Source organism: Sparus aurata, chromosome 24 (genome assembly GCF_900880675.1).
Source record: "Sparus aurata chromosome 24, fSpaAur1.1, whole genome shotgun sequence".
Classification (NCBI taxonomy): Eukaryota; Metazoa; Chordata; class Actinopteri; order Spariformes; family Sparidae; genus Sparus; species Sparus aurata.
Window position 1 is genome coordinate 11,659,044 of NC_044210.1, and position 23,154 is coordinate 11,682,197.

The window sequence follows — 23,154 nt, forward strand, 5'->3', positions numbered from 1 at the left end:
GAAAAAGGCTGAAATAAGTGAGGGTTTTAGTTTGCAGTTCTCTTTTATTTTCATGATGAATTGTACACAATTTATCATGATGTAATTTTTTTTTTTTTACCAGTTAAATCATGTCACAATTTTGTATTTGCCAAAAAAGAAAAACAACAAAAGATTAATAATTGTTTAATTAGAGTAAAGTTAGAAAGTCTTTCTGAAATATCGTCACTTCACTTCCGCTATCTTATTTTGAAAGCGTACCTACTCACTTCCGGAGCCGTTTACCGCCGAAACCTTTGTTTACTTTAAACCGTAGATGCGCACCTTACCCTATATAAGGTAATAAACTGGATAGTTTTTACAATTTGCCTTCTCTAGTTTATTTTTTATCGCCCCCTCGTCGAAATAGTGTATTGTTTACCGTCTATTCAAAGGAAAAATCGAAGAAGTACGGGAGAGTTTCTGCTCTGAATATGTAACCTTAGCAACAAGGTAACGTTAAGCAAGTCAAGATAGCTAGCTTTAGCTAATTAACTGTGACAAACGTTTGGAAGATCAGAACTTTGTCCGAAATCACTCTCCTCTTTACTTCACCTTATATAATAGAAACCCAAAAGTTTAGTCATTGGGCATTTGGACAGTTTTAATCATCATTTGTGTCATTTAGGACAGATATAGACCAAAACAGTGTACATGCCATGGACACTGTTTGTTTTTTTAATGTTTAATTGTAGTATTTACAGCACTTAACATTATAGTTTGTACATAAGTTTACACACTCGGACAAAATGGTGGAAATACATTGCATTGTAGTATAGTGTGACTTAGCTCAAGCTAACTCTGATGTTCAAAATGGCAGCAGCCAGTTTGGAAACTGGCCAATGAAATGTCAAGTTCACTAAAGCCTTTTTCCATTAAACCATTTCAATTTGGTGTTAGCTTAAATTAGCGAGCCGTTAAAGTGTTTTCTGGTGCTATCTTGAGTTTACATGTAAAAAAAAGTACAAAAAAGTATGGCCTCTTTTATCCACCTATACTTTAAGCTTTTAACCTGTAATGTTAATATAAGAGCCTTCCTCTGGTGCACAAAACATGCTCAGTCCGGTTTTTCTGTCTGGTTTATGCTGAAGCTGCAAAGGATGAGGAGCTGCTGCAGGAGAAGAAGAAATATGTGGCCCTCTGGCTGGAGCGCTTCATCAAGAGGGAAACGAGGACTCGCTGTCGTCTTTGAAGTGTCTGACTCTGCCCTAATTTGGTAGGATATCTAATCTGTTTATGCATTCCTCTGCCAGTCAGTGCTGCAGTTCTACTCCTCTGGTGTTTTCATACAAGACAAGATTCATGAAAGAACATCAAAAATCTGTGTCTCATGCAACATGAAGGGCGTGCTGCTGAAGTGGGCCTTAAATGTTTTTCTGCATCCCCGTGCCTGATCAGTGAATATCACTGGAGTGTTGCTGGTGTGGAAGGAGAACAAGACCAGCATGGCTTTAACAAACTGTTTTCTACATGTTTGCAAGAGGTTCTGGCCAATTAATCGTCTTTAATCAATTGTTCACAGGTGTGGGCTGCACCCTCAGGCTCTGATCGTGTCTTAGTATGCCAGAGAAAGATTTAGAATGTCCCAATGTGACGTGTATGAAATGACGTATGTCAAAAATACCGGCAAGCCAGGATGCTCCTCTGGCTCTTCTTACCCACAGTCCTCTGCACAGTGCTAGATGCGTCACATACGTCGCCGTGTGTTGCTCGAATATATACAAAGCAGAGGGAGCACAAACATTTGAAAGCTCATTTGACAGATGACAGCAGATTCAAGTATAAGTACTTTATCTTTGTACTTTTGCGCAAAGTAAACAAATATAGGAGGAAAGTTTAAGTCGCACTGTCATGACTTATTTACTGTATGCAACAGTGTGTACTTTGTGAGGGCAACTGCAGTATGTGCTAAAAGTAAAGTAAATGAAGTATGCAAATCCTAATTTAAGTGATAAAAACATTTCTCTGATGCTGAGGTTGGTATGTCCCTGCCTGGTTGAAAGATTTATATTGCTATAGCCTATTACTTTACAGAGCACTACTGTTTTTAGAGTAATGTTGAGATTTGAAGGCTATTTTCCTTTTCAGTGTGTTGCACTTTGGCTGAAATCCCAGCACGCCAGACATCTGAATCCTTGTACATAAAACATCTGCAAAACCAATTTTCCGTCAGATCTTTGTGCATCTGGTTTTAGTTTTTGTTTACAGAGCAGTCAAAATGCCAGAATGTAACATTATGTGAGGAGCAAGGATTGGGTTGTGATATTTTAGGATTGGGGGGTGTAAAGCAAAATAGTTAGCAGAGTGTTTGAGTGCTGTGAGACATGTTTGACTGTATATCTGGGTCATGCTTTGGCTTGAGGCTTCAAAGCTTTCAGAGGAAATGCAAAAAGACAGATGTGCCTTTTCAAAACACGTTTCCTCCTCCAGTGTGCTGTTTGAAAGGATTGCTTTAACACAAAACAACCAGTCTAAAAATAAAAATAAATCAGAATAAGGATTTTCTGCATCATGTCATGTGTTGCTTCCTTGAATACCACCCCAGATTGTTGTGTAGGTATTTCTTAAACAGTGCTTTCTATTTATACATTACCTGGTAAATGATACCCAGTACATTGTGGACAATGCATTCAGTATGTTAATATGAATTTGATAATTTTATATATATTATATACACACATATACATGATTAAATAAATATGGCCACACACTACTGACTTTATCGTAGGGCATATCAGTATCTGCTGCAGTAACCCACTATTAACACCCAACTTAATATGTGTAATTTTTCACATATATTAAAATTAAGTACAAAATATTTTTTCTGAATATATCTCAGGGTACATGCTTCAGAATGTGTTTGTTTTACACACTCCTCCCAGAGGTTTTGATACCGATTCCTTCAGTTACGCCATTAATGTTCTCATTAGTTTTTTGCCTCAGTAGGTGAGAATGGCAGCAAGATTAACTACCTGTGTAGAGGCAACTGGTAAAGTAATTTAACAACAACTAAAGCAGGGGAACATTAGAAATGTTGCTATTTTGTGCAAATCATGTTGCAACTTTACATTTCTTATGGTCAAACGTTCAGCTGTATCTTGTGATAATGCCGTGTCCATGCTATGGTTAGGTTTAGGCACAGAAAACACTTGTGAGACAAGATGTCCACAATATCAGATTGTTTTTCTCGCCACAAACATGGCTAGTTTGTCCCGAGGTCTCCTTAAAAATATCAAGTGTTTCTGCTACAGGAGTCCATTGCAGGTTACATTGGTAATATGTTCCCATCTGCTATTAATCAGAAAGATAGTCTGTCAGGATACGTCCTGTACTAGAGACTGTCAAATATTGTTCAAACTTTACAATTATATTATTGTTTGTCTCCTATACCCTCTGCTGGTAGGTCCTTATAGATCTTCATGCTGTCCTCTTGAGTCTATGAGCCTTGATGCCAGAGTATTTAATCATCTACTGACTGTAGATATGTAGCACAATTAATGTTGTCTGTCACACATCTGCATTATATATAATTTACCTCTTTGCTCTCTAAAAGATACAAATCAAGAAGTGAAACCCATCGTCTGACAATGTTATAACCAGCATTACAGTAAGGTGTGGTTCCAAACCACAACGCCCAGACCGGAATTAAAAATATAAGTTTCTGAAGCTGTGGGTTCTGTTATGTACTTCCTACCTTGTCAGAGAAGTCGATTGTTATCTGCGCGAAGAGCGCTCTGTAGATAGTCAGTGAAAGCTGTGAGCCACCAGACAGGCCTTTCATACCGCACACCAAGGTGTACAGCAGCTTTCATGTTGTATACTGTATATTTGATTAAATATGTAATTAACTAAGTATAACCTTATAAAGGGTTATTCATCAATGCTTGCCTACTAAATAAAACTATAACATGTACAGTCAATGATGGTTTTTACACACCTTTTTCCTGATTGTCTCATGACTGTGGTGCAGCAATGCTTGACCTACTTTCATTGTTGAGTTACTTGAACGTATTGCAACGTTTTTAACCACACAGTCTACATCTGTGGCTACTCTTACTGTGTCCTTAAGTCAAAGCTGAGTGTTGGTTTGCATCTTTGATAAACAGGTTCCTTAAACAGTTCGTCTAAACCTGCGTCTATTTAAATCTGTCTTCCAGTCTGGCTCTGCAGTTTCAATTTGTGTCAGCTTGTTTCATGTCCAGCTTCCACAATGTGACTCCAGATAGCCTGTCAGTGCTTTTAACAACCATGCATATTAAAGTATTAGTGTTCTAGTGGCTCTTTGTGGGTATAAGGTGCGAGAGTGCACATTTATATATCAACAGGGTACTTTACACAACCTCAGGAGGGTCAAACAAAGTTTTAAAGATTTAGAAATCTTGTTTAGAGATCTAAAAAACCTTCATCATAGCAGTGATAAAGTATATATGTTCTTAATGCAGTAGTGATGCTATTATTCTGTCAGTGGTGCACCCACGTAGGGAACTGTAACACTACCTGTGATGGTGAGGGTGATGGGTGGAATAACACTTGACCAAATTATTTAACAAAATGTTGTAGGAGGCCGACTTGACTTTAATACATTTTCTTTGATTTTAACACATTTCTGAAAATGCGTAACGCACATTCAGCGCAAATGTTTCTCTTGTCATTCAGTCAGATCAACATCTTTTCATTGGGGTCTGAAACATAAATTCTGGACTCCTAGAAGTTTAAATTCTAAGTGCTATATCATTGGCAACTAGACTTGTTTCAGTCTCTGGCAGACGTTTCATCTCTCATCCTTCAGTTCCAGAACTGGAGAAACCTCTTGGATGAGATATGAAACGTCTGCCAGAAACTGAAACAAGTCTAGTTGCCTATGATATAGCACTTAGAATTACCATGACCTGGATGACTGACAACCTTCATCAACATAGGAGTTTAATCTTTTGTCAGGGTTTTTATCCTATCTTATGTTTTTAGTTTTTAAGGGTTAACTCCAGAGTTTCCTCAGGGGGGTCCTCCACACTGGGAGCTGTGTCTGGGATGCTGCTGGGGGTGCTGTCCCTGGGTCCCTTTGGCCCAGCCATTCGTTGTCTGTCAGGGTCGGGGGGCCTGGGCACTGGTGCCCCCCGTGGCACAGCCTGTGACTCCTCCCAGTGTGGACGGCCCCAAAGGTGGCGTTTCCTCAATCCTCAGTGCCTTGCCATGTCTCCTTATTTCCTGTAGTAAGAGTGTGTGTGTGTGTGTGTGTGTGTGTGTGTATGTGTGTGTACGTATGTGTGCATGTATATAGTACGGAGGGTGGGAGGGAGGGGCTTTCTTTATTATTGTTTTATGTTTCCTGTGTAAAGCACTTTGTGCTACATACTCATGTATGAAAAGTGCTTTATAAATAAAGTTGATTGATTGATTGATGTATTCAATTTTTATACTTCATTTCATACTTGGCTGATGTTTCATGTCAGTGCCTCTGTGTATCTATACTATACTGGATGCATTGTACTACAGAGGCATGGATTTTGCACCGTTGTTTTCCATTGATCTATTCTGGAAAATAACCTCTGCCTCACACTTTAGCCGAAATTGATGCATTTCAGTGAAACCAGCGTTTGAGAATCCCCCCACCTGTGTCCATCCTTGAAAGTAGAAGCAGTCTTGTTTTGCACTTCCTTTGTAGGACCTGTCATTATTGGCTCCTCCGCTTTATACAGTGTTTTTCTCAACCTTGCCCCATTTAATGTAGTTTACTGGTTTCTGAGAGCAGCAGTTTGTCGTTCAAACCTCTTCACCATTATGACTGATTGGAGACTGTTGTTTGTCCTGCTTCTACCTCTGCGTTTGTGTTCTTACACTGAAGGTACGTTACAGGAGAGTTTCTTTACATGTAACTTATGCAGTTCGGTGGTGTTACAAGTTGAACTAAATTTGCATTTACTCAATCCCTTTGATTGCAGAGGCTGTTGTGAAAACCATCGGGAGAGAACCGGATGTCACTCCAGTATGTGCCACCGCTCCACTGCACATCATTACGCTTATAGTGTGTAAGATCAGAAGAGAGATCAGTGGAGGGGAAGAGTGTCGTCTGCTCTATCAACATGGACAGGACTTTGTGCATGAATGTGACTCCAGGTTCACACTCAAGACAGAAAACGAGACTGTGTTCCTCCACCTGACCGGTTTAACACCAGTGGATAGTGGGAACTACAGTTGTGAGTGTTCACATGTTCGTGGGACAGATATCCTGCATGTCATAATCACTGTGAAAGGTAAATGTTGTATGTTGTTGCATGGCCACTCTAATTGTACTGTATCTAAAGTTTTTATATGTTGTTGTGTTTGTTTTAATGATTCAGATGTTGTTTTTTATTTTGGTCTTAACGTTTTAGGGGAAGAAGAGGCCAGCGCTTCAATTATTACAATGCTCATTTATGCCACTGTGATTAGCTGTGGTACTGCTTTTACCATTGTAACTTGTTTTCTTCTCGGGCTCATCGTGATGAAAATACATCGCAGGTAAAAAAAATTTTTACGTCACAATTAAAATATAGGTTGATTGAGAAAGCACGGTAATTCATGATACTGACGATTTTCATAGTTGTAATAGTATTTAAAAATTCTGGTTGAAGACAATTGAGTGGTTGATTAGATGTCCAGATGATCTGCCGTTAGATTTAAAGGTGATGATTTAAGTATTGTCTTTTTGAAATTGATTGTCAGAACTAGGGATGATGATTTGTATATGATCTGCTGTTGCTGAAGTTGCTTTTTGATTCGTCTTCCCTTCTTATTTTCAGAGTTAATACGAGGTCAAGACCATCTGGATTGTCTGTATATAAAACCTCCTGCTCTTTGGTGGGGAAGGTATTCTTTTGTTTTATATCCTTCAACCTGCTCATTTATTGTATGCAGTTCTGTGGACGTGTATATTTCAGGCATTTAGCTAATGTTGACAAATTCCTGTGACAATCGATTCATTTAAAATGTAAGAGTTAAAGAAAAGAAAATACACTCACTGGCAGGTGACTACACTAAGTACTGTGGAAGAAGCATTTCAAGTCCCAGCGTTGTCTTTTCTGTGAAAAGTCATTGGCACCTTTTTGGTTTGTCACACAATTATCACCTCAGCAGACAAATGTGTGACCACAATGTTCATATGTGGTATAACATGTTAAAATTGCCGGAAGGTTGCTCGTTTCAGAGGTGCTGAAACAAAAATGTCAGCTTGACTCGTCCTGTATTTAATGCCTGTTTTAATGTAAATTATGCTGCTGACCTACTGCGTTATCACCTTTTTTCGTCCTACTGGAGTGCTTGACCTCGAGCAGATAAACACTATAAAGTGGCCGCTGGGTTTACATGCTGCAGTCAAGGGCCAGCGGTGTCAGTAAAAGATCAGAGGATTTTCAGTCAGCGGTGATAACTTCAAAGCTGAGGTTGCAGTATGACTCATGTTTCCTGACAAGAGTTAGAAACTGTCGCCCCTTTTGTCTTCCCTCACATATTCTACATGTTAAGGTAAGAGTTTAAGTACCACCTTCTGTTATTGCGAACCTTTTTAAAAAGTTTTTTTTAAAGTAAATACTCAAGTATTTATAATTTCACATTTTTAAACGTGGGCCCCACATCTACAAGGTTTTGAGCGCAAATGAACCATTGTTACCAAAGGTCTTGAAAGCAGTCCAGTAGATCGCATCAGCTGGCAAAGTTACATCCACTAAATGTTCTACTTTTGGCCACCGACAGGTTTGACAACAGTACAGAAGCTATTACAATTGAGACAGACCTCTTTGTTGAATAATAAGATTCTGTCTGTCACAAGTCTTGGATGCAAAGGATGCATTATCAGACGTTTGATTTGTTTTTATAGGACAAAGACGAGCCAGAAAACCACTACATAAGCCTCCGACAGCCAGGAAGTGACGTCTACCAGAGTGTCTCCGCAACGAGCCATCAATACGACAGCGTGGAAAATTCAGCCAGCAACAACACAGCGCCTGATCAGTTTTGTGAAATCTATGAAATTATCTAAACTTAAAGTCAACATCATGTCCTCTTGTCCCTTAGAAACATTTATTGTCAGTTTTCCATTAATCTGTTGCAGGAGTCTCATACATCAAGTTGAACTGAAGTTAGCGCTGTCAGTGCTGTATTATATAATTTCTTACATACAGTACAACTGTATTCATGTTGTCCTTTGACTGTACAGAAAGAAGAGTGTTGTTTGTATGACCAATGTGTACATCTAACAGGGATGTAGCATGTAGTACTACCTGTGTCCCAAACATTCACGAATCCTAGAATATGTTTGGATGAAACAAAATGTTATCGAGATTGGGTGAATGAAATGAACGACTTTGAAAATACTTGAGACTTTGAGCTCTGTTTGTTGTTTTGATGTCCAGATTTATTCAAACTTGTTTACTTAAAGAATTAATGATCAATAAGGCCGTTGAGTGCAGCAATCAAAGTGTTGTCATGTCTATCATGTGTTTTCTTTCTCTTTGCATTTCTGCACCTAAAAGTGAGTTTTGAGACGTTGGTTTTTACCATCAGGATCAACCTGATGCTTCCCAGAGAGGATGATATTGTATTATATTGTAGCCACTAGGCTCACTTCTGTTTTCAAACGTTTCATATCAGGTTACACTGAATCTTAACAAGGTATAAAGAGTTTGAGGTTGTCACATACGCAGTAACTCTACAGTTCAGACAGTGTCAGTCCTCTTGTCAGCACAGTCGTAGTCAGCTTTAGATCTTGTGGCCGGCATGGAAGGATGGAAACAGTGTTTTTTTCTGCTGATGCCCCTGTGTGTGCATGCGTTCACCAAAGGTACAGTTCAAAAGCTACTTTATATTTATATGTGATTTATGAAGCTACTTTTATAATAAAAACAAATGTTTATGTCATATCAATCACTGAAGGTCTGTTTTCTTTGGATCGCAGAGACTGTTGTGAAAACCGTCAGTCGACAACCTGACGTTACTCCAGTGTGCATGAGTAAAAACTTGGGTATGACTAAACTTGTAGGATGTAGAATCACCACAGAAAAACACCGGGGGGAAGAATTCTGCCTGCTTTACATGCCTGGCAAGCAAATTGACCAAGAATGCGACTCCAGGTTCACTCTGATTAACGAGAATCGGACTGTATTTATCCACCTGGAGAGTTTAACATCAGTGGACAGCGGGAATTACATCTGTGAGTGTTCATATGAAAGAGGAACACGCATTACCCACCTTAAAATAACAGTGGAAGGTGAGTTTATTTGCTAAAAGATCAATTAATCACCAGATTGTTGCGTTGGAGGTAGAATACAGATTGATTTTCTTACCTGACTATGTGCAGGTGCAGAGGATGCTACATTTTCTGGCACAAAGTTCGCCGTCATTGCTCTCAGTGTTGCTACTGGATTCATTATTACAGCGGGGGTGATCTGTGGATTTATCCTGAGAAGCATTCATAACAGGTGAAACACTTTGACTGCTTTCCAAAGTTTGTTGTTGTGCTTTGTGATAAGAAACACTTTGTTAGTGATAGTTTTCAGTCCAGGTCAGGGTAATTCTCAGCGTATTGTAGTTAACTGGACCATATTTTAATATTTTTTTAAAAATGAAAATACAGCAACTTTATTTGGAGTTTGAGTGGATTATGAATGTGTCAGTTTGGGCTCTAGTTAACTGTGATGGTGTGCCTCACTGCTGTCAGAGTTTTTACAGTCCAAACAGAGAACACGATCAGTGATCACTTGATCTCAAGTGATTAGTTGCAGTGAATAAGTAATTATAGTATACTGATATAATAAACAATGGAATTGCAGGCCATTTTCTCTGCAAGTACTGCAGTACATTATCCAGATGATGCCGTACTGTACTTTTGTGAATCCGCCCCCACTAACTTCTATCATTGTGTTGTTGGTTTTTTGTTGTTTTACCAGAGACAACACAAGATCATGCGCATTTGAACTAACCAGATCTGGAGTTCCCCCAGCTCTGGTAAGCACAACAAAGCCCTGTGGTGTTCTTCTTCTAAACAGTGTGTAATGACACGCGATATAAAGATTTGTATTTGCTTTGTTAGGGCCAAGATGACGTCTACACGAGCCTTCAGCAGCCAGCTACTGAAGTCTACCAAACTATGTCTCTATGTCGCCCTCATCGTGATTCTGAGGTGGATCCAACCAACATCTATGCAATTATCAATCAGGAAATAGTTGGCAAGGAGAAGGATTTCCATCCAAATAGCCCTATCTATGAAACTATAGGTTGCTTTAAAACTTTAGATACATTGTAATGTTCAAGACACAGACTTCTTATGTTGATGTATTTTTATTGCCAGCAGTGATGATATCTGATGTCTTTACAAATATGTAAATAATTTTGGAGTCTGACATCTGGTCCAAACACGTAAATTGCCTTTTTTAGTACATAGGACCCTGTAGCAGGGTCATTGCCATTGTAAAGGAGATAAATGTATGTGCACATGGGTATTGTACTGTCAAGATACCTGCACGCATTTCTTATTTTGGGGAAGCATGTTGGGGTATTGGAGTTATCGCAATAACGAGATTGCTAATAGCACATATGTCAAAACATCATAGCTGTAATTACAGCTGGGAAACACAGACTTTTTTGGAATACAGATGTACCTGAAAACCAAACAAATTGGACACCTCATATCAGTCAGAGTATGTTGTTAGAGATGATTAGATCCACATGTTATAGATACAGTATAATATAGTCACTGTACAGTATTTTTAATCCTTACTTGACTAACTTGTTATCACATGACTGTCTTCACTTCTTTTGGGTAATCCCCGTTGCCTACAGCCTCGACTATTGCATTGTTTTATTTGTGGACATTCTTTATCAGAATAAAGGCTTGTGATTGGTTCACTTGCTGTCTGTTTAATCTTAGAGTATCTTAACATGAAAGCAGAAGCACCTGTAGCAGCACTTCCCTTTTAGACGACTTCACGCCTCCTCGCACCCCTGTGTGTATCGAGAATTTTGGGTTGCGGTAGCTGAGTGGTTTAAAGATGCGCGTCCAACCTGCTCGCTTCAGTAAAACACACCGGGCACTACCAGCAGCAGCTCAGTGCTGTTAAGATGTCTTGACCAGTATGGATAGATGGAAACTGTGGTTTGTTCTTCTTCTGCCGATAGCTTTTTATACTGACAGCAAAGGTACGGTACAAGAACTACTTTTTACTAACTGAATAACTATTGCAAGATGCTGTTCTCTAATGATCTTGTGTAGAAGGTTTAGAGAGTGCAACAGTATATTTTCTGTAACTTGCTCGTTCTAGTGTAATTCAAAATGTTGTTAGAAACACAAATACATTAAATACATTGTTGCACTGTATTGATTTTAATTTATTGATTGCAGATGTTAAGATGCTACTTGTGAAAACAATCGGGAGCAAACCAGATGTCACTCCAATATGCACCAATGAAACACAGAATCCCATCGTGTTTATAGTTTGTAATATCAGAACAGAGAGAAGCACAGAAGAATGCCGTGTGCTGTATCGAGACAACTTTGTGCATGAATGTGACTCCAGATTCAGACTTGTGACAGAGAATCAGACTGAATGTGACTCCAGATTCAGACTTGTGACAGAGAATCATACTGTATTCCTCCACCTGACCAGTTTAAAACCAGAGGATAGTGGGAACTACACCTGTGAGTGTTCACAGTCTTTTGGAACATATATTCTCCAACTGAATATCACTGTGGAAGGTAAATGATACAATATTCAATGATTCTTTCAAAGAAAGAATGCAATCTTTACTCATTCTGTATAAATAGTGAACACCTGTACAACTTTTCTAACAGTTTTCTTTGTTTTTTTACAATGTTTAAGAGGATGAAGACCCCAGCAGCAATACAAAAATCCCTTACTTGTATGCTGTAATTGGTGTGTTTGCGCTCATCATAACCGGAGTTATCCTCGGAGTCATCCACAGAAAAACTCAACATGGGTAAGAGATCAATATGATAGTGACTAAATTCACAGCACAACAGCTTAATAATTAATAATTTGTTATTACTTGTCCATTTCCCCAACAGAAGACGATCAGAGCCGCTGCACGATCGTCCGAACACGGTACTGTGTCTGCTTTGTTGGCTGCAGTTCATTTAATGGCAGACAAAACTACTACAATTTCTTTTACCCTGAAAATGTTTTGTTGTTTTGCAGGAACCAGGAGTCACTGAGCCGTACATGACCTACATTCAGAGAGAGAATGAGCTTTATTCTGCCAGTGTGTACAGTTACATCAGTGCTAATAATTCAAACATGTTCCCTTAAAATGAAACAGATTTAAGGATGCGTTTGTAGAGTTTTAGTTTTATATTGTCTCTGATGCATATTTTAAATAATAAAGGGCCTGTTGTCCATAAACTGACTATTTTGCTTTGCCAAATACTCTGCAGTGCATTTAATCCTGAAACGAAGCTAATTTTATTCACATTTTATTTGATGTGGTAAATGGGCACTTCAAATACATTTCACTGTCTGGCAAATATGATAAGAATAATTGATCTAATAAATGCATGGTTAAAACAAAGTCTACTCTTATTAATTTGATTTCCGTTATTTCGTTTGTCGAATACCTGTAAAGTAATAATGAAATATAGGCTTTACTTTAAACAAACATCTTGTGTGTCCCATTGATGCAAACAACTGTTAAGCTTTAGCACTTAAATTCTGTCATGATTCATGTGATATACAGTATAAACCATTACGTCAGCTTGAGTTAACACCAAGCATCTCAACTTCCTGCATGAACCTTCTTCCCCCACAACATCTACCCCAAGGCTCTTCTCTGCAGCCACCACAATGTTGCAAATGCCTCCTTACCTCATTTTCAGTCACAGCAACATAATGTAATTTTTTTTTAACCTTTAAAGTAACAGCTTCAAAATCATTTTAAGGGTACAGCGTCTTGTAATAGGGTGTATTGTGTGTAAGCTTAGTGACAGGGTTGGATTGCAGCTTTACAAACATCTTTACTTCAACATACAAAAAACAAAAAAACTCATAACATTACGACATACTGAGTTTTGTTAAATTGCTACAGACCTGGGATTTTGAATTAACAACAGTGGTGTTGCACTCAGAAACTGCGGGGGGCGCCGAATCGCATAAAAGCCCATTTCTACATGACGCTGCTTTTAAAGATGCACTTCACAGCATTCCATGTGAGCTTCTAAATGCAATTCTTCACTTGATTTAAAAGCTGCATTATTTTACATGTTTTAAAGCAGACAGAAAAAATGTTTCACCTCCAGTCTTCCTCTCTTAGCTTGTGTCCAAGGACAAGTCCGGCATTTCCTCATTTATGTCATGGTATGTTTTTGTGAAACCAAAAACATACCATGACATAAAAGAGGAAATGCAAAAACACTACAAAGAGACTTCTCATTATTGCATAATTCATACAACTCACAGCAACAGAGTCTGTATCATGTACAATATACGAGAGTTAAGGAGTTGTTTCTATTACTCATTGGTAGTCAGTAACGTCTCCCTGAAGGTTAAAGGTCAAATTCAATGTGCAGTGACTGAGATGGCTATTTTTTTTCTTTTTTTTTCTTTTCTTTTATTACATTAAAACAGTAAATACAGATCACAAGGACACAAAAAGCAAACAAACATCTTTCACAAGTGACTTACAAAATAAAAAAGCCAAACAAACAAAAACACTATTACCAAAAAAAAAAAAAGTGAGATGGCTAATTAATTCTTTGTCTGTTTTACATCAGAGTTCTTCATACATTCATTCATGGTGATTGACCCCGCACATGCCACATAAAAGGTGTTTTTACATATAATTACTTCCTGTTAGGTTCAAGTTTGTAGGCAGGCACATTTCTTTGGATGAATTTTTACTACAGGAAATTGACAGTTAACAAAAAGTATTGCGTCACTGTTATGACCACAAAGTCACATTAAAATAAAAACAATAAAACTGTCGAAACCAAATTGATGGGCACTTGTTGCAGATTATCTTGATCTGTGTGAACTAGTTTGTACACATCTCTAACTGTGTTATCTGTATGCAGAGTCCAGCAAGAATAATAGTAATATAGAGCATTATCCCACATTTAGAAATACAGAAGCATAGTTTTTTAAATGTAATGAACAAAAGATAAAGGTTGAAGATTAATCGTCATTTTTTTGTCCCCGATTTGAATTCCCTAAATGTCTTACAGCCAGTAAGACATTAACGTTATGGTGGGTTTTGTGCTTACCAACTTTGTTATCCTGATATGCATTCATAACTAATTACTGTTTAAATAGTTCACTTTTGAACTGACTACTAACAAGTGCGTCTACAGTAAACAAACAGCAGCCCACTGTTTTGACTTTTAAGAACACAGAGTATTCACTTATTTGCCTCATGCTCAGAGGCTATGTCCTCACAGCAGTGGCCCAGTGTTTGCAATGTGTCCCAATTAAGCTATGAAAAAGGTCAAAAATATATATATATATATGTCAAAATGATAGGAGTGTAAGCAAGCCAATGATGTCATGGATGCCAATTGCACAGTTTGGATGTTTTTCAAACCTGAACTCTTTTTAAAGCGCATTACTCTGTCCTGGAAGTTTCTCCTCTCAATGATTTACGTTTCGTCTTTTGCCCTCCTGCAGCTGATGGCCTGCAGAAATCGGGTAGAGCAGGAGTTGGGTCACTGCATTGGACTCAGGCTGTAAATGGCCTTGACTTCACTCTGCAAACGACCGGAGTCCTGAAATAAATCTTGCAAACCAAATGCATGGGTAAGTGACCAACAAGCGCTATAAATATTTTAAATCTGACCAGTGATGCATCTTCCTTCAAAAGTAGTCACCAAGTGTTAACTATTCTCAACTTGCATTTGATGCTCAATCAAATTTGAAAACAACACTGTGAATTTAAAATCTCACCCTATCTTTTCTGGTATCTCGTCTTTCTGTGAAGCTAAGGTTGTTATTTTCAATCAGGAAAGAGGTTTTAATCTAATCTGATGCTTTAAGTGAAACAAGTAATAAACATTAACCCACAGAGCGTCTTGACTTGACAGCAGAGGAAGTCAAGTCTTGCACGTCCCGTCCCTTTTAGGACACGTCACTATCAGCTCACGCTTATAAAGGTACTCGATGTATTGTGAGGTTTAAGCAGCGAAAGAGGCGCAACATTGTTAATCGTCCTCCGGTCGGTATAGTTTACTCGATACTGAGAATCAACACAGTCGTTCCAACTGTGTGGATATGGATCGATGGAAACTCTTGCTTCTTCTGCTCCTGCTCCTGCCACTGTGTTGGTGTTTGGACTTTAAAGGTACTGTGAGCTTTTCTTTACATATGGTTCATGGAAATCCTATGTAGCTCGTGTTAACTACCACACTATATGCTCTGCAAACAGTCATTCAAAAGCTCTTTCCCAATGTTTGCAGTGACGGTTGGTAAAGGACCCGATGCCTTTCCAATATGCACCAATAAACCGCAGAGTGTCTTCACAGTTGAATGTAAGATCAGCACAGAAAAGACAAAACACGAGCAGTGCCTGCTGTATCAACATTCATGGGGCTTTGTGAAGCAGTGTGACCTCAGGTTCACACTCATGAAAGAGAATGAGACTCTGTTTCTCCGACTGACCAGTTTAACACCATTGGATAGCGGCAACTACACCTGTGTGTGCTCACGGCCTGAGAAAACATATATTCTACCGCTGAATATCACTGTGGAAGGTACATTTTTGACTGATTAATCAAAATGTATTCTGTTAACTTCAGAATTGAAATCTTAATAATGTCTTGAAATGTTAAATTTAATTCTCAGCCAATGTCTCTGTGAATGATGCATTTGTTGCATTTTTATGGATTTCCCTTTTTTTGTTTATTGATGAGGTTTTGAACATTTTGACTTGATTATTTCCGTTTGTATGTTAAAAATGATTATGAAGGGAAGGACGACAGCGGTTCGCCCGGGATGGTGGCCAGCGTCGTGGTCGTTGTTATCGTTGCTGTCATCGTCGTGGCCGGACTTGTCCTTGGACTCAAGCGAAGAGAGGAAGACTGGAGGTGAAACATTTTTTCTGTCTGCTTTAAAACATGTAAAATAATGCAGCTTTTAAATCAAGTGAAGAATTGCATTTAGAAGCTCACATGGAATGATTATGTGTGTTATGTGTCTCAAATCTAAATCAGGCAGCTAATCTCTCGCCTCAGAGACTATATGAGGTCAGAAGCAACCGATTCTTCTGTCTGTGAAGCTCCCTGCTCTTGGGTGAGTCGCGTGCTTTTGCTCTCAACCTTCAAATGCAAAAAATAGATATTTTAAAGTGTGTATTCACACTTGCAGCACATGTATTTATAAATGCAAGGCATTAAGGTGAAGCCCTTTTTCTTTCATGTGAAAAAATAGCGGTAAGCAGACATTATGACCTAACAAATATGCCTGTGTGGTGCAGTATGTTATGTGTGTCTTAACCACTCTGCCACCACATCGCATTTAGGTGGACTTTGCAACACAGAGGAAGCCTTTTATAATCTCCATAACCCCTGTAACCTTCAGTTGACATAACAGATACAGATTGTAGAGAATGGGATTTGATCAAGTTCAATCGGTCTTTGAAAGCTTGATGCAGCAACATTTTGATGTTTCCACAGGACCAAGGTGACCTGGATCCCTACAAAACCCTTCAGTATCCAACGGATGATCTCTACCAGAACATTTCCTCAATATACCATCAAGATAAGGCTGATAGATGGCAGAGTAATATAGGCAGAAATAAAGCAGTTACGTTTTTGGAGGACGAAACAGATGAAGTGACTTGTGAAAATGAGGAAATCTATGAAAACCTTTGAATCAAAATGTAAAATATTGTGACAGTATAACTATATAATGACTATTTTATATTGTCTTTTTTGCTCATTGAGACAATAGAGTTGCCAGGCCTGCTAAAAACTCCTCGTCAACTTCTTATGAGCAAAATAGGGCGCCATGATTTCAGCACCAGTTGTCAGGCCCAGTGATGACAACAGCTGGCAGAGGTCACCAAAGTCAAACAGTATAAGAAGTAACTGAACTGATACGTATGTACATGCTGCATATCTTACAGAAAATCATTTGTGAGAGCAACTTAACACCAGGAAGAGAAGCTGTGTTTTGCCGCCCTCTGTGGCTGACAGTTTCACACTTCTCCGGATGCTGTGTGTGCGTTTAACGAGTGTTAGTGTTGTGAATTATGACTTGTATTTACTCTTAATCAAACTCTCATTCATTCTCGTTTCACTTACAAGTAAATAAATGAATTTACTTGCATTCATTATTTTGTAAAATAATGCAAAGCTGCAACATATTTTTCCTCGCTGTATGGCTCAAAATCCTGCTACTTGTTACATTAAATATAACCAATTTCATTCTTATGATTTAGTTTGTGGTATGTGCTATATGCTTAACTAAATGTCTGAACTAGTTAAATCACTGACATTAAACCAACAGAGGGAAACAAGTGTTTTGACAAACACATAGACATCGGTGGGTTTTTGGAGGGTATTTTTGTCACACAGACGTGCAGCAACTGAGCAGTTTGGTTTTAAGAGCGTGCTGTTTTTTATAATAACTCTAGCACACGCATCCAAATACGTGTCGATCACATAGGCAAGCGTGTATCAGTTTAACATTTTACACAATTAAGCACTCTTTCGGACTTTGAATAAAACATAAACATGAGAAAACTAGTGTTTAAACAGTGTTGTTCTGGCTGAAAGTGCAGTAGAGTCTAAAAGTGAGGCATGCTTATTTCAATGTGGGATGTTCAGGATGTTTAATGATCCATAAAAAGCCCTGACATGGAGGTTTGCTCTACCAAAATAAAGACATATTACATTTACCCCAAAACACACAAGTCAGTATTTGACTCTGATATCCACCTTTGTTTGGAAACCTGCTTCAAGAAAACAAAGCATCAAACACCTCAGCCAGGGTAAGTTGAATGTCTGTACCTGCTCCACAATGCTAAAGTTTGTGTAACGTTGACAGTATATATTGTGTTTCTTCATTAGAGTTATGCCTGTGACTCCCGTATCGATTTCAGTCGTAACTTTAAGGTAGAAAAAGTCGCTTCTTGCACTTCCTTGTTAGAGCACTTCACCATCAACGCGTGTGGTGAAGGTGTCTTAAGTTTGAGGTCAGTGTTTTTTCCTCCGCCCTTAAGTACAGCCACTTACGGCAGCACTGCTACTCACACTCTACACTGTTATGGAGCTTTTCACTCTATGTTCTGTTCTGCTTCTGCCCATGAATTTGTGTTCGGACTCTGACTCTGAAGGTAAAGTACAGGAGATTTTATTTAGCAATGTACGTAAGTCTGTCTCGTCTTAACATCGTAACATTTATGACATTGTTTCTTTGATTCATCGCAGAGACTCTTGTGAAAACTATTGGGGGCGAACCAGACGTCACTCCAATATGCACCAACTCAACGTATAATATCATCACACTTATAATATGTAAGATCAGAACAGAGCGAAGCAAAGAAGAGTGTCGTCTGCTGTATCAATATGGATGGGACTTTATGCAAAACTGTGACTCCAGATTCACACTTGCAGCAGAGAATCAGACTGTGTTTCTTCACCTGACTGGTTTAACACCAGTGGATAGTGGGAGCTACACCTGTGAGTGCTCACATCCTGATGGAACATTTATTCTGAATCTGAATATCACTGTTGAAGGTACATGTTTGATCCATTTTCATCCTTTTTTGACTTACATTTATCTGTAATACTTTGACTAAGTTTAAGCAATATTACGATAAGTTGTCTCAGCTTATATAAAACTCAGTGAGAATGTGATTAAATAAGTGCTTTGAATAAATGGTTATGTATTTCTTCAGAAGAATTTTTTCTTTGCGATGTTTCAGAGAATGAAGACACCAGCAGTTCAACACTAATGCCACAAACTTTGTCGTTGGGTGTTGCCATCATCCTAACTGTAGTGATCGGCGGTACTACAGTCCTGATAACCGGAGCGATCTTGGAGATTTTCTACAGGGCAAAAAATAAAGGGTAAGATGCTCCGTAATTCTAATACTTCATGTTATTTTTAATGAGGTTTTGTCTGCAGTTATAGTGTAATCATAGCTGAATACTGGATTCCTGTGTGTATTCGGTGTTCGATTAATTATGATATCCATTTTTGTTTAAAGAGGCTGTACAAGGTCAGCCACATCAGGACTATCTGAACGTGAAACTCCTGGCTCTTTGGTGAGCATTAATTCTTTGTTCTGTACCTTGAAACTCAGAAAGTAGCAGTTTAATATTTGTAATTATACATACATGAATATACATTCATATTATTGGCCTTTAGTTGATGACTAACTACATTCTCTACTATTTACATTTACCACTAACTAACTGCTTTTCTTGTTCATTTTTGTGTTTAGACCAATCTAAGTGATTCTGTTGATTTGCACTGTGTAGGGAACCGCATTAAGCATCCTTTGAATCAGTGTATCTAAAGACAATTTAACCGTTGCTCAACATGATTAAGTCAGTCTTCAAAAACACGATCCATGTCTTCTTCGTAGGCAGAAGACGACTCTGATGAAGACTACATCAGCCTTCAGCAGCCAACAAGTGATCTCTACCAAACCATCTCAAATCCAGCCAGCAACAATGTGACCGTCCACTTGGATAACCTGAAAAAAGGTGACAGAGAGTCTGATCCAAGTTTCACAGACTATGAAAACATTTAAACCAAAGAATTAAAAGGAATAAAATGAGTATGTTCTTGACTCACTAAGACTACTGATGGTAGGAGTCCAAATCCCCTTCAGTGCTTTGAGAGATACAAAATAACTGATGGAAGTGTTTTTGTGCAGTATTGTCTTTTTCAGATTGCCATATTTGTTGAACATGTGTGTGAACACATCCGTTGAAATCGTGCTTTGTTCTCCTCGTGCTACTGTGTGACCACAAAGCGACGATGATGCAGGACTCTCACTTAAAATACAAACTGTATGAACCACCAAGCAGGAAATAGTGAGTCGATCCAGCTCAAAATGTCATCTGAAAACAGGACTGTAGACCTGATATCTGATGGACCGACATCTTATTGTTGACGTATAAAATAGCAAGAGAAGTCTTTTTTTCTCACTTGAACCATCTTATTCTCCAAACAACACACTTAAATGTATTTTGAATTCATTTACGTCACTGAGATAATCCCAGCCTTAATGTTTTCTTTCTGCATTTCTGTAATACCCTTCTTTGAGTGTCTTACTATGAATGCAGAAGCTGCTATACAAGCGCTTCCTTCACAGTAGAGCTCACATGGCTCGTACCTCTGTGACGTCAGGACAGGATATCGTACACCAGCAGTGGCAGCTTGACCAGTATGAGGGGGTGGAAACTGTGGTTTCTTCTGCTTGTGCTGCTCACTCCTTATATCGAGAGCAAAGGTGCTGTACAAGAACTACTTGAATGTATAATCTATGCAATACATTAATCTCTGTTACTGTCTTTTATTTATTTTGCTTGTTCTTTGTGTTATTGGTCATAAATAAATCCAACTCAACAACTGTTTTTTACATTGAGTTTTGATTGTGATCAGATGTTATTCCACTATACGCTGGACGATGCGCTGAATATCATTCAGCTTATAGTGAGATCAGCACAGAAAGTAGCAGAGAAGAGTGTCGTCTGGTTCACTGATATGGACACGACTTTGTGTGTTGTTGTCTGTTTCATCTTAGAGTCCCGTGACAGTAAAGCAGAGCTCCTGCAGCAGCACCTTCTTTTAAAAAGACTTCCCACCAGCTCACACAACCCTGCAGCGAGAACTGAGAATTTGAGGTTTACGTAGCTGCAGAACAGAGAAAGATTACACGTTGTACCCGAGCTGCAGTCGCTTAGAGGTCTTGACCAGCATGGGTAGATGGAAACTGTGGTTAGTTCTGCTTCTGCCGCTAACTTTCCAAACCAACAGCCAAGGTACGGTAGAGAAACTGCTTTTAGATAACTAATAACTTACACAAGATGTCATTCTGTTTCTTTTGCTTTTTTCATTTCTGCAATTTGCTCATTCTAGTGTAATTAAAAATGTTATTGGAAACACACATATACATTAAATACACCGTTGCACTGTATTGATTTTGATTAATTGATTGCAGATACTAAACAGCTACTTGTGAAAACAATTGGGAGCAAACCAGACATCACTCCAATATGCACCGATGAAACACAGAATCCCATCGTGTTTATAGTTTGTAAGATCAGAACAGTGAGAAGCGTAGAAGAATGCCATCTGCTGTATCGAGAACAAAACTTTGTGAATGAATGTGACTCCAGATTCAGACTTTTGAAAGAGAATCAGACTGTATTCCTCCACCTGACCAGTTTAAAATCAGTGGATAGTGGGAACTACATCTGCGATTGTTCACGTTCTTTTGGAACATCTATGCTCCAAATGCATGTCACTGTGGAAGGTAAATTAATGATTTTCTTCTTTTTTGTGATTCACACTTTCCTCTCATACTTTGACTTATTTTAAGGTTCTACTTTTCCACCTCATCATTAATATTATGAAGATTTTCAACAGCAATAGCAAGACAAGTGAAGACAAGTGTTTTTCGTTTTATTTGCATGTTATACTGTTAGTCTGTTCAATTTGCAGATGATGTCATTAAAACAATATTACATTATAGTGTGAATGTATGAGACTAAAATCAGTGTTTTGTTTTTTGTTTTTTTTTTTTTACATATAGAGCAATTACCAGTGGCATTATTCTGACAGATGTTGTTTTCTTTCTCTTTATGTTCTCAGAGGATGAGGATAACAGCAGCTCGACACGAGAGCCAATTCTGAGTGTTTTCGTTGGTGTAACTGCAGTCGTCACTATAGCTGCAGTTATTCTAGGATGTATCCACATGACAAAGAGTAATGGGTGAGATACTATTATATGTATTATAGTTAGAGCTTTGGGTAAATTTAGATTAGCATTTACTGTGTACTTCTCTAAAAGATTCCTTCAATACACTAGTTTGTTTTCTTTACAGTTGATGTTATTGTTATTATTAAATTTTTTGAGAAAATTTAGATAAACTGAAGATAAATCCAGTCTTGATTTCTCTCTGTGTGTTTAGTTTTTTCGGCTAACTCTGACATCTCTTCTTATTTAAAGAGACTGTTCGAGGACAGCCTCGTCTGCTTTGTATGTGCGTGAGACTCATGGCTCAGTGGTGAGTAATATATTTAAATGTTCTAATCACTTACAGCAAACTCAGAAAGGAGCCAATTTACATACACAAATAAACATATATATATAAGCTGATGTTCTTATCTTTACTATGTTCTAAAACAAGTTTATTTGAATGTTTATTCCAACCTCAGTGATCCTCTGTATTTGCAGTGTGTAACGGTAATGCAATGTACATCATGTGCATGAGTGTTAATGCAAAGGAACTAAAAATGTTGATAGTGTTTTAACTATTGTTCAAAATATTTTAAAAACAAGACACATTCAAATTTGTTATTTTTTCATAGGCAGAAGATCACCCCTACACCAGCCTTCAGCATCCAGCAAGTGATCTTCACCAAACTGACTCATATTCAGCCAGCAATAAAGTGACTGTGGGATTTGATACCCAGTAAGAAGAAGAAGGTGGAGGAGAGTCTGATAAAAGTTGAACAATGTGTGAAAACATTTAAACCAAAGAATCAAGACAACATGACTTTGTGATACGTGGATGTTCCTCACTTAGTGAGATAGTAGATAGTAGTTTAAGGGCTTTTGTGATAGAGAATGTTTCCCAAAATATTGAAATTGGAGTATTTTTATTAAAACAGGTCCACATATGAACAAATGCTTTTTTTTCATAATTATATGTGTAATCTGTCGGATTTCATTGGTATTTTTCCTGAATCAAGAGTGTGAAGCCTCAGCAGCTCTAAGTTGTTGCTGGATGAGGCCGGCTTGTTAATAAATGCTCTGTAAAAAACTATCACTGCTGTCGACAAGTCAAGAAATCCAATAAAGTATTTTAAAAGTAATGCCTCTTTTGGAAACATTAGCATTTTTTCAGCAGTCACACCTTGTTTAGAGTCATGTACGATCATTCCCATGTCTTCGTCATTTAGAATCGTCATCACTATCATCAGT

At 38.2% G+C, this 23,154-nt stretch overlaps 2 protein-coding genes across 11 annotated transcripts; both read left to right on the top strand.

Annotated features, from left to right (window-relative positions):
• The first annotated feature begins 235 nt into the window (after positions 1 to 235).
• On the top strand, positions 236 to 23,045 carry LOC115576593 (uncharacterized). Of its 10 annotated transcripts, none has more exons than XR_003982891.1 (15): positions 236 to 471; positions 1,110 to 1,234; positions 14,661 to 15,330; positions 15,446 to 15,517; positions 15,651 to 15,739; positions 15,955 to 16,072; positions 16,199 to 16,277; positions 16,661 to 18,727; positions 18,916 to 19,060; positions 19,201 to 19,258; positions 19,582 to 20,986; positions 21,166 to 21,480; positions 21,819 to 21,939; positions 22,177 to 22,234; positions 22,539 to 23,045. XR_003982891.1 is itself a non-coding variant. In XM_030409122.1 (7 exons), the coding sequence occupies exons 3-7, from the start codon at positions 20,923 to 20,925 to the stop codon at positions 22,644 to 22,646; spliced, it is 666 nt and encodes a 221-aa protein (XP_030264982.1). In that variant the 5' UTR covers positions 18,759 to 19,060; positions 19,201 to 19,258; positions 19,582 to 20,922; the 3' UTR covers positions 22,647 to 23,045. The 10 variants fall into 10 exon arrangements, 1 of the variants encoding a protein (XP_030264982.1); XR_003982893.1 differs by having other exon boundaries at positions 14,661 to 14,789; XR_003982887.1 differs by having other exon boundaries at positions 14,661 to 15,739; positions 19,582 to 20,454; positions 20,749 to 20,986.
• Positions 7,527 to 10,896, top strand: LOC115576592 (uncharacterized). The gene is made up of 4 exons (XM_030409121.1): positions 7,527 to 9,259; positions 9,350 to 9,470; positions 9,939 to 9,996; positions 10,082 to 10,896. The coding sequence occupies exons 1-4, from the start codon at positions 8,899 to 8,901 to the stop codon at positions 10,292 to 10,294; spliced, it is 753 nt and encodes a 250-aa protein (XP_030264981.1). The 5' UTR covers positions 7,527 to 8,898; the 3' UTR covers positions 10,295 to 10,896.
• Positions 23,046 to 23,154: the final 109 nt, after the last annotated feature.

Coding starts and splice junctions, on each gene's coding strand:
- LOC115576593 (XM_030409122.1), top strand. CDS start 20,923: ATGGGTAGATGGAAACTGTGGTTAGTTCTGCTTCTGCCGCTAACTTTC. Junction 21,481..21,818: donor AATGCATGTCACTGTGGAAG/GTAAATTAATGA, acceptor TTATGTTCTCAG/AGGATGAGGATAACAGCAGC. Junction 22,235..22,538: donor GTGAGACTCATGGCTCAGTG/GTGAGTAATATA, acceptor ATTTTTTCATAG/GCAGAAGATCACCCCTACAC.
- LOC115576592 (XM_030409121.1), top strand. CDS start 8,899: ATGTTTATGTCATATCAATCACTGAAGGTCTGTTTTCTTTGGATCGCA. Junction 9,471..9,938: donor CTGAGAAGCATTCATAACAG/GTGAAACACTTT, acceptor TTGTTTTACCAG/AGACAACACAAGATCATGCG. Junction 9,997..10,081: donor CTGGAGTTCCCCCAGCTCTG/GTAAGCACAACA, acceptor TTGCTTTGTTAG/GGCCAAGATGACGTCTACAC.